The sequence below is a fragment of the Phoenix dactylifera genome, chromosome 11 (genome assembly GCF_051530095.1).
Source record: "Phoenix dactylifera cultivar Ajwa chromosome 11, Ajwa_hap1_PhDact_Kaust_v1.1, whole genome shotgun sequence".
Taxonomy (NCBI): domain Eukaryota; kingdom Viridiplantae; phylum Streptophyta; class Magnoliopsida; order Arecales; family Arecaceae; genus Phoenix; species Phoenix dactylifera.
This window is the reverse complement of record NC_143200.1, coordinates 5,760,258-5,771,292: the sequence shown is the minus strand read 5'-3', so window position 1 is coordinate 5,771,292 and position 11,035 is coordinate 5,760,258. Positions and strand designations below refer to the sequence as shown.

The 11,035-nt window shown below is 35.5% G+C and overlaps 1 protein-coding gene across 2 annotated transcripts; it reads right to left on the bottom strand.

Annotated features, from left to right (window-relative positions):
• Nucleotides 1–355: 355 nt before the first annotated feature.
• On the bottom strand, nt 356–6,828 carry LOC103720742 (stress up-regulated Nod 19 protein). 2 transcript variants are annotated; one of them, XM_008810592.6, is made up of 5 exons: nt 6,673–6,828; nt 3,575–4,431; nt 2,676–2,834; nt 735–996; nt 356–617 (listed from the first exon to the last, which is right to left on the bottom strand). In XM_008810592.6, the coding sequence occupies exons 1-5, from the start codon at nt 6,794–6,796 to the stop codon at nt 472–474; spliced, it is 1,548 nt and encodes a 515-aa protein (XP_008808814.3). In that variant the 5' UTR covers nt 6,797–6,828; the 3' UTR covers nt 356–471. The 2 variants fall into 2 exon arrangements, with proteins under 2 accessions (XP_008808814.3, XP_008808813.4); XM_008810591.6 differs by lacking the exon at nt 6,673–6,828 and adding an exon at nt 6,473–6,584.
• Between the last annotated feature and the right edge of the window lie 4,207 nt (nt 6,829–11,035).

Sequence of the window (11,035 nt, the reverse complement as noted above, 5' to 3'; positions counted from 1 at the left end):
AGAAGACAAACCAGATGCTACGATCATTGGATGGGTCCAACGAATGGTTGGCGGTGCGGATGTATGCCACCCTCTGATTCGGAACATTCGAGCTTTGATCTGTGATGGGATGGCTTTTCAGGCCATACATGTCTACAAAAATGCTAACGGAGCTGCGGACTGGGCGGCCACATACATGGCCAACCATTCTAGAGACACTATTTGGGTTGGAGAGAGTGAGCTGCCTAGTGCGCTCCGAAATATACTGTATTTTGACTTTTTTAGATATATCCATACTAGATCTATATGAATAATACGTTTTAGCAGGGAAAAAAAAAAAGCCATTTTCTCTTAGCAACCACACCACACCACCAAATTCAAAAGCCACTGGACATTCAGATGAAGGAGAGAAGACTGCTACAAGGCTGAGATAGGTACAATACGGTATAGTCCTGTTTTTCTTCTCTTTTTTATTGGGTAATGGATGCAGTCCTAATTGTTCACCAAGGTTTGATAACCTTCATCTCCATCGTGTTTTCGACAATAACTGACCCAACAATAACTGACCCCGATGATGACAGCTAAAATCGCACCAGCAAGAACGCATGCCCAAGTATACTTCAACAACTCAAAACCCCCTGCATCCAAACAAAGGTATAGTTTGTTGTAATTGTTAGTACAATTGCAATTGTTGTCTAAACTACTGAAACTCCACAGATTAAGTGCATCAGCAAAAACAATAAGAGAGGTCTTACGTGAGATTGGAAAGCTATGGTCATGCAAGGTCTTTGGCTGTGGTTGTGGTTCAGCTACTAATATATAGAAGAGCCCCATAACTCCAGTATGCATTTGGGTTCTGCTGTAATTGGATTCCAGAGTTAGAACCTCGCCATCTGCAACCCTGACAGAGCCTGCCTCAGGATAGCAGGTGGACATCCCAATAATGTAACCAGCCTCATTCCCGGCTTCTCTCCCATCTCCATAAACTGGAATGGAAGTGCACAAGACCCGTCCATCCTAATCCATTCATGTTGCACCAGAAAGAAAGGTAATCAACTAGTTAGCAGGTGAAGCTAATCTATGATGTCAAACAGAATTTAACATCGCACCTCAACATAAGAAGAACAGAGGATAAGAAAATGATATATTTTTAATCCTTTCTAACTTGTTCATCCTTTCAATTTGTTTCAGTCTTCACAGCTCAACAGAAGCTCCTCTAGAGAAATCTAGTATGACTAGCTATTCATTTGAATGAATTTTTTATGGTTACATATTAGGATTTGTGATTTAACATAAGTTTATATGTCAGAATTGATTTTCAACTACTGAAAACGCTGGAATCATTACTGTATTCTTATAATAACATCAATATTATGTTTATCTTAAATAATGTAAGATTCAGCTGAAATATTTAATTACTATTTAATTTCTTCAGGAATCATAATCTATAACTACCATCTCCATATACCGATGAAATAAAATTAATCTATAACTAATGTACTAAACAAGAACGATAAATATCATTTTGTGATGGAATTCTATTTGTTCCTTATCAGTTAAAGGTTCGTCACATTACACTCTTGGAATGGACACTATAGCCATGCATGATAAATTAGATCAATAATTTCATGATGGATCTTTCTATTCTCTATTTTAGCTGGTTTACAGCATTTCTTTGCCAGACATACTCCACTTTGTCCTCTTTCATTTCAGACATAATTTCCTTCCACAATTAATTAATGAGCCTGCGAGTGCTGATTAGAAAATATGGGCTAAGAAGATACATCTTTTTGAAAAGTAAAAGGGAGGTTTGGCGATCCAAAGTAAGATGATGCATCAAATAAGATTTATCACAAGAAGCAAATATATAATTATTTTAAACTAATCAAACAGCAGTTTAATCATAAAATGGTAGAAATCAGGTTGATCTCACTTGTTGCTATTTGAAGCTCATTGTTGTCTACCTATATGTTAAACAAAGAGTGGAGAAGCGGCACAAATGCTATTTAACTGAAATGACACGAGGGCAATCCTCCAAAACCCATTATTCTCATCGTCATTCTTTCGAGATGAAGGGGCAGGCAAGAAGACATTCCGCTCAGATGTGTTCCATAGAAAAGAAATGGAATGACAAAGCTAGAATTCCATGTAAACAGAGTATAGAAAATTTGAATGAACTGCTAAGTAAAACTCACCGGTTAATAATAAACAATTTATTGCTCTATAACCATTAACACAGTTGAATTCCTTGTAATGTTGGAAAGATGCTGTCAGAATATTAATATTTTTAGAACATGTTGATGATTTTTGGAATAATTCACCCCACTGGGTACCACATAACAGTTATAACTGCAGAAAGATAGTTGAAGGATTCAGCACATCTGATGGAAGAAAAAACTCCTCTCAGACACAGAGGTTAAGCACCAATTTTCAGATGACTACAAAATATTATACGCTGGTTCAATTTTATTACAAGTATCTTAAACTAATTATGATCATTCATTTATACCCATTTTTTGAAATATGTATCCTTGTAGTTTTTCAATGAATTGTGCAGTGAATATGGACATGATATAACATGATAATCCAAATGTCATCATAATGCAAGAAAACTATTTTTTCCCCTCAACTTTTGTCATCAGATGAAGTGCCTATCGAAAAAATCAATCATGAGCTATCAATCAGATATACATTACCTGACCATATAGAGAAGATCCTACTCCTCCTGAGTGCTGATGGGCAACACCATAGATAATGTCACCTCCATTAGGAATGACCAATCTCGCCTTCTTAGTATCAAGACACTTACCATTAGCCTTTCCTTCCAGACCACATGCCTTGACTTCATATTCTACCTACACAAGTCCAAAACACAAGAAAAAAATTGCCCAGAAAAGCAGCGATTTCTCTCCATAAGTTCCTAAAGTGAAACTAGGATTTTCGAAACATGACTACTCCGAAAAGAAGAATCTTATACAATATGGAGAATAGAACCATAAAAAGTTGTCTGTTAGTTGTGTATTAGTGCCAAGTGTAACACCTGAGTTGCTTTATCTAGTCAGCCCTTGTTGGCTTCTAAAAAACATAATTAATACAAAATGGTTCCATCTTGCAAAAGACATGCTGAACACATGTATGACAATTACTAGCTAATGCACAAAGGGTGGATCTGGTAGCAGCCAGAGTTATATGTGGTGTTTGGAAGAAGAGGAATGTGAGGGTCTTCAGGGGGACAAAGCAAACAAGATTGACCATAATTCAAAGAGCTGAAAGGTGGCTAAAGAATTGGTTCTATTTTGCCAAGTGTAAGGCAAAGAAACAAATTGTGGAGTTATTTAGCAAGTTAAAACTGTAGACTAAACCTAGCCTTCTTGTTTTCTGGTTGTTGAGGGGCTGTTGTATTGTCACTATCGTTTTCATATACCTAACTCTTTCCCTCAAAAAAGACAATTACCAGCTAATGTCCAAAGTGACTATAAATAACAGAAACAAAATATTAAAAGTTGTTCTCCAATGAGTTTGCCTGACTGACATCATTCTTTTCAACTGTTATAATCAAATAATTGATGTATGATGGAGTTGCATGCATGCATACCTTGCAACTCAAATTGGCAGCAATTCCTTCATAGGGACCATCCATAACCTCCCCTGTATCAGTGACATCGAAAATATAGATCTTGACAGGTATAATGCTATCATGCCAGTCAACCCATGTCACTGTGTACTTTAGATAGAGCTTCCTAATTATACCTCCAAAGCCTTCCCGAACTCGACATTGTGTCTCATCGTAGCAACAATACAAACCTCCAGTATAATCTTTTCTCAGAGGCCGACCGTGTTCATCCTTAGTCACATTGTATAGATTGCACCTGCATTCTGTGCACCCCACCCGGTCCTCCACACCTCTTGTGTCGATGGCATGGACATTCAGCAGCCACATCTCCTTGTATCCTTTGGGAATGTCTTTAAGGTTTCCCACTTCTATACCGTAAGGGTCAGGAACCCATGTGGAGGTTCTACGTGTCTCTGAGCCGAGGCCAAAGTATTGTCCTAGCGTTCGTTTGCAAATTCCAGCATTTCTAGCCAAAATAAACTTTTTAAGATTAACATCCACAGAACTGAGCTCACCAGGAATTTTGTGTTCCTTGTCACTGTAAAATCTTTCCACAACCCAATGATGAAGGTAAGTCTCATGAAGGGGGACTGAGATGCCATTCTCATCAACCACTTCAGCATCAAAACTCTTCAGAGCAATGTGACCTTTTGGGAATGGGATATTGAAATAGATCTTGTTTGCCACAGAGCCTGGTCTTAAAATAATTGGAGGGGAGTGGAAGATGGCAGTTTTTAATGAGCGATCACCTATCTTTAAAGTTTGTGAGGCATGCAGAGCTACAGCCGGCAAGAGGGTAATTAATGACAGCAGCCACAACTGACTATGAAACATTCTGTCTGAGAGTGAGAAAAAGTATATCAGCAAATGCTAGTAGAAAATTTAGCTACTAACTAATCTAGATAATATGAGTTTCACTAATATTAGAGATACCATGAAAGCAAATGCACTGGCTTGGAAACTACATCTTTTAAAAAATGGCATCTAGATTCAACAGAACGTTTACTTAACCATAACACTAAATATATGAACTGCTGCTTTTCTTATTTATGGAGCAACTTGCTAGTCAAGAGCACTTTTTTCTTAACTCTTATTACTAAGTAACTGTTTTGCTTAGGCCACTTCAGAATTCACAAAGCTATCCCAGCTAGTTGAAATTAAAAGCCATGCTGCTAGTACGCATTAAAGGAGAACAGATAATTTAATCTTTATATAACTTTTTCAGTAAAAAAAGCGGTTAATCTCCAAAGTTAAACACAAATGCATTTAGGTAGAAAATCACTGTAAAATTATTACTACAAAATTTAATTAAAGGTACAAAAAATAGATACTATTAATCACATCTTGGAGGCAGTATTTTAATTCCTTAGACATGTAAAGCCATTAAAACAAAATGATGATTTTTCCCTTTTTTTCGTGTGTTAGATAAAGAACGAGATAAAGGAAGCTAACCGAAGGGACTAGATGCATCCAGTCAAATAGAATTTACAACACAGATGAGTCCTCAACAGGTATACTTATTTACCTAAATATGTTTGAAGGTATCTGTATTAAACATTAAGATGGTGGAAACTATATACTTCTAGATTGGTCCCCATAAGTTTGATAGAAGATGTTATTTAGTAACTAAAATTTGTTTTTATACAATTCTTTTATCGTGTAAGAAAGTCAAGAAAACTTTTTATCGGTTTCCCACTCTTTAAAATAACAAGCAGACCTACTAAAACTAATCAAATGTTATTCATCATGGAATTTCACCATAAAAAGTGAAGGCACTAAGCATCAATTTGATAATTGTAACTGAGTGGTGTGTTAAAGAAATAAGGAAAATATATACTACTCCTTTTTTCCTCAGGAGCCATCAACTTCATCAAATTGATTGAAACACTATAGTAAGACCAACTTGATATGAAAAAAATATGCTCTGGCAAGTGATTCAAGGAAAAGATGTCAATTTGTATCCTAAATTTTTGTTCTGATTCATGTACAAAATCAAGGTCTAACAAATTTTCTAAGATGAATTAAGCTTACCACTTCACTCAGAGAAAATCTCATTTAATTAAAAGTTCTTGTATTCAAAGACATGATTTGCATTGAAAGTTGCAATCATATGCTCTCTCTCTCTCTCTCTCTCTCTCTCTCTCTCTCTCCCTCCAATCAAAAAAGGGAAGTAGAAGAAGTTCATATGGTTTTAACAAAGAGCTCGCTGGACTCTTCGAAAAGAACCAAATAACTCAGTAGACTTCAGAAAAACACAACTAAGTAGGCACAAACAAGAAAATGGTTTCTAAAACAGGTTCTATATATCATCGACAACGAGGTTACATAAATTAATGTATGCCTTCATTTTTCCTAGAACGAATTAACTATAAAGTTGTAATTTTTCTTCTATTCACCATCTTAGCTGAAGGAGGGGAAAACCTTTGATTGGGGAATCAGAAGATTGCTTTGGTTTGTTAATCATCATGCGCCCACAAATATATTGGAATACTTAACAGACATGCCAACCTCTTATTAAAAACATAAAATCAACAGGCAAATGATCCGATAACATGAGTAGCATGGACTAAATCCATTGCTTCATTTATCTCTTCGTGGGGAAAAACTATTCAAGCCCATCAAATCTCATTGGACAAAACAAGATTCAAAAACTCAACATTAAACATAGAATAATAGATATTCTGAGAAAAATTAAGCTCTTTCTCTCACATACCAAAGAAAAAAAAAACAAACAAAGAAAGAATAGAGCCCTTGCATGCATGCCATCAAAATTTTTAAACTTCACTCCCTATTTCTCTAGAAAAAAAAAAAGCCCTCTGCCCCCTAGAAGTTACATACGTTTAGATCAACTTTGTTTCCTTTAAAAAGTATACAACTTACCTTTTGATTTTTTCAGTGACTGAAACACCACCAAAGTCATTCATCAAAGAACAAATACGCACGGATTAACAAAAACAGACGTAGAAATGAAGGATTTTTAGACTGAAGATAGGCAACATGATTAGAATTAAGCAAGAAATCACCCAGAAAAGAACCTCCAGGGAACGAGGGAAGAGGACGGACACAGGGAGGGTTCTTACCTTCGACGCTCGAAGATGGTAGGAAATCAGGAGTGCGAACGTGATATGATTCGCAGGGTGCAATAATGTTACATGGAAGTACTCGTCTTGGGAGACGGCACAAGTGCTTGCAAGCTAGTGCCATGTGGCACCGATGATGCCACTCCTTCCGTCAGGAGCTTTGACCTTTACGAAGTAAAATGTGGGAGAGGGGAATCAGGTGCAAGCCGTGTAGATAAGGAACAAAAAAGAGGTAACTTGAAATTGACACCAACATTACTTTATGCTCCGATCACCTTATTTATATTTGGCCCCTTTATTTATATATATATATATATATATATATATATATAGAGAGAGAGTGAGAGAGAGAGAGAGAGAGAGAGATTTTATGAATATCCTCTTATATATCAAATTTTACATAAATACACTTTCAATATTAATATTTACATATATATATCTTCTTAAAATATTTATTTTTGCTATTCTATCTTTTTTTATCCTTATTTTTGCATATATACCCACACCACATCTAACCCCGTTAAAACATCAACAATTTCAAATTGAAATAACTAAAATATTCTTAATGAGTAGATATGCAAAATCGCGATGAAGGACAAAAAAATAATTGCAAAATTTTATTTTATTATAATTAAAATAAATATGGTTTTTATTAACGGTGTTAGAAGAACCGTTATATAAGAGACATTTATGCAAAAACAGTATTTTATGAGAGTATAGAAATAAATATAAATTTTAGAAGGATATTCATACAAATTTGAATTTTTAGAAGGATATTTGTGAAAAAACTGTTTTTTATATTATCTTCTACTAGGTTTGTGGGTGGACTAGGTCCAAGAATATTAAAATTTAAACAAGGGTCCCCTTAGAGGGAAGATTAAGCAAAAATTAATACTTTATCACAACGATGGCTACATGCATTTGATCTCGTGTGGGCCATCATGTCTTATGTAGATTACAATTAATTAAGATGGTGACCAATAACTAAGCATACTCTTCTTCTTTTTTTTTATCTAAAGAGGAGTGGTATCAAGTTGTTGCATGTCAATATTCATGACAAACCAATTGATCAATTGGAGATGCCAGCATTTACTTTATTATCTTAGGCCCATATCCAGGGTCTTAAAATTTTAAAATCGTTGATGACATCTAGAATGTGAAAATTCGTTTCCTCTAATTCTTCTATTTGGATAGAATTATTTGCACCATAGAAGTATCCTTTGATTTGTAAATTAAAAACTTGAGAAGCTAATTAATAAATTTTGGGTCCCATGAATCACCTTGATGCTGGGCTCCAACTAATGAGACTTCACTAAGTTGGTAGCTTCAGGATGGTCTTGCTTGCTCTGAATTTTAAATTTGATATACCATTAGAAGAAAAAGAATTGCAGAAATATCAATTTAAACATCATGAACTAGTTTAGAAATATTTGAATGCTAATAGTCCAAGTATTTAGATACCTAGTTATACATCCAAGAATGAATATTAGAGATCATATTTTGTTAATATTTCAATAAATGCGTTCACTGAAGTTGAGGGTGATACATGAGAAAAGAATAGCGATAATATCACCTATTACATTTTCCTCCCCTTGTAAACATCCATGCGTGCACGTCCGATCACAAACTCCTAGGCAGAGATCATCATCTTGTCTCTATATGTACCCCAGAATTTTAGAAACAAAACGTCCCCATCCCCACAGTCCAATCAGGTGGGCCACCATGATCACCTCCTTTGGAGCCTTCCTTTCGTTTGGTAAGCCCGTTTCGTGCCGTCCCATTTTGGGTTTCTTAATAAACAATCTCAGCCGTCCATATAAGATTCCCATCTCATTGTTAATTCAGAAAAATAATTGTTAATATACAGTCTAGGATATATGAAATATATGTCACCTGTTGAAAGTATTTCATCACAAAATAAAAATAATATACCGAGAAAGATTTGACTTGGGGAAAGGCAACAATAAGAAAAAAAGAGATCTTCTATAAATATATTTTTTTATAAGTAATTTATTATATATATATAATTTTTCAGCAAATATATATATATATATATATATATCAAAATTATACACAAAGATCATCTAATAAAATATCTATAAGTTCAGTTGCATTCCCACTACGGTCTTAGTTGTTAACCTCGCAATTATAAACAGAATTGGAAGGAGAAATTTTTGAATATAAAATTTTTGAATATAATTATTTTGGTGCATGGAAACTTTGTTCAACTTATAAGTCTTGCATGATCTTTAGGGCACCGCTCTAAGATTTATGCGGTGTGTCATGTGGGTGAGCTAAATAATAAATTCGGAGAATTATAAAAGTTGTATCAGTGCTTAAATTTATGATTGCTAGGAACATGATAGAAGCAGTATTAAAACCTAAGGTTAAGGTCGCTAGAGTTTGTAGCTGAAGTAATCCATAAGGTTTACTTTTGATCGACAATTTATGTCCCAAGCGATAATATGTGGGGTTTGACAAATTTTTGTGGATTTAGGTCAAAATTGCATAGCACAAGTATAGTGAGTTAAGTCACTATGAAGCTGATTAGGACAAATCAATTTTGATTCATAGCATGTTGTAATGGAGAGGATTTAATTCAAATCATGGATAGAAGGGAGTTTACTTAAGAGCTCGAGGATTGAGATAAGGATTGAGTATCTTCAAACTTTCAAACCTTAGCTATGTTAATCTCAAGAACAATAATTTTAAAGGGGAGAGAATACGATGACCTGGCATGAAGTAGGTGAACCCACATGTGCCTTGAATGCAAGGTGGAAGAGATAGAAAAAAAAATCCTCATGCAGTTCACTAAGGGAAGCAGACTCTTGGTAGGAGTCCATCTTCTTCCCCAATCTCGTCGGATGGATGACTCAAGAGCTATGCTTTCCTTCTCTAAACCCTCTCTTTAATTTGTCTATAAAAGCAACCCTATACTTCCTCTTTAGCATCCATCTTCGAAGATCCCTTAATTCGAGTAGTGAACCAAGCTCTTTTGGGGAGGATTTCTTGGAGATTTTCGGTTGATCCAGCCATGAGATCTCTCTAAAGTCAAGATATTGTCTAGATCTTGTTTTTTTCTTCTTTTTTTGGTTCTTCGACTATTGCCATCACTCGTATTTAGGATGGCAAGTCACTGTATTTGTTATGAACAGGGTCTCCCCTATTTTTGTTTCTTTTATCTCACCGGACCAACCACCATTGCTAAGAGTGGCTGATATTTGGCCGTTGTCACGGTTGCCACCACACCTAAAAGTCTCTTTTTCCCTTCCTGACACGGGTTTGCCGTAATACTGGAACTATGGCAAATGCATCTATCGTCATTGAGATCCCCACCTCTTGTTGTGGGCTCCTTTGGCTGCCACCATCCCTAGAAGTCCCCTTTCTCTTCCTCTCTTTTGAGAAAGAGAGTGCCCCTCGTTTCCTCTCTCTTCTCTCTCTTTCTATCTCCTCTCTTCCTTCCCTCTCTAGTTGATTCAAGGGGTTGAGTGAAGAGATTTAGGAGAATTAGTAGCAGACCCTACTAACTTAATAAAGGATACTAGGCTGTCGATTACCCCTTTTATGGCTTTGATGTTCTGAGTTGATTCTGTAGAAGAGCAGCCATCTTGGCAAGAAGGTGTTGTGTGTACTCCGCACCCTACTTTGTAGGTCGATGTGTGGGTTGGTATATTTTATGTTTGTATTTATCTTCGATAGAGGTAAAAATTCCTATACACAATTACTTATATGGGTAATATGTATTCTGTAACATGTGTTAATGATTTTGGGTTTTGCATCGTACGCCCCATGATTGCTGATTGATTTCTTAATGAATATAAAAATATAATTTTTTTGTTGTAATGATGTATCAAATATCGGTGATTACGATTGCTTGAAATATGTTGTTGGTTGTTTGGAATATGATACCGATTCTTTTAGAATTTGGCAAGAAATATAATATAAAATTAGTATGGATGAAATTTTTTAATTTGATTAATGAATGAAGGAATTTGGATTAGACTCGTTATGGGTTGCCAATCACAGGCCAAATCATAGCACATTATTTTACCATTGTGGGCTGAAGCGCAGGTATCTTGGTTTGCCACTATGGACTGAAGCATGAATATTAGAGCTTACCACCATAGGCCAAAGTACGGATATTATGGTTTGCCACAACAGCCCAGAGTATGAAATTATGGTTTGTCAATCATGGACCGAAATGCGACTATGGATAGTCCAAATCAAAAAAATAATTGTTGATTGGAAATCCAGTTCATAACGGAAGATTACATATATGAAACAACTATTGAACAAAAGTTTTAGAATGTTGAATCTGACATATTTCTTGAATGAGTTGTATGATTGATGATGTACATCTATG

Excerpts from the sequence above, each read along its gene's own strand:
- LOC103720742 (XM_008810592.6), bottom strand. The coding sequence starts at position 6,796 with ATGGCACTAGCTTGCAAGCACTTGTGCCGTCTCCCAAGACGAGTACTT. Across the intron at positions 4,432-6,672 it reads ACCATCTTCGAGCGTCGAAG|ACAGAATGTTTCATAGTCAG; the intron begins GTAAGAACCCTC and ends TCTCACTCTCAG. Across the intron at positions 997-2,675 it reads GATCTTCTCTATATGGTCAG|GATGGACGGGTCTTGTGCAC; the intron begins GTAATGTATATC and ends TGAATGGATTAG.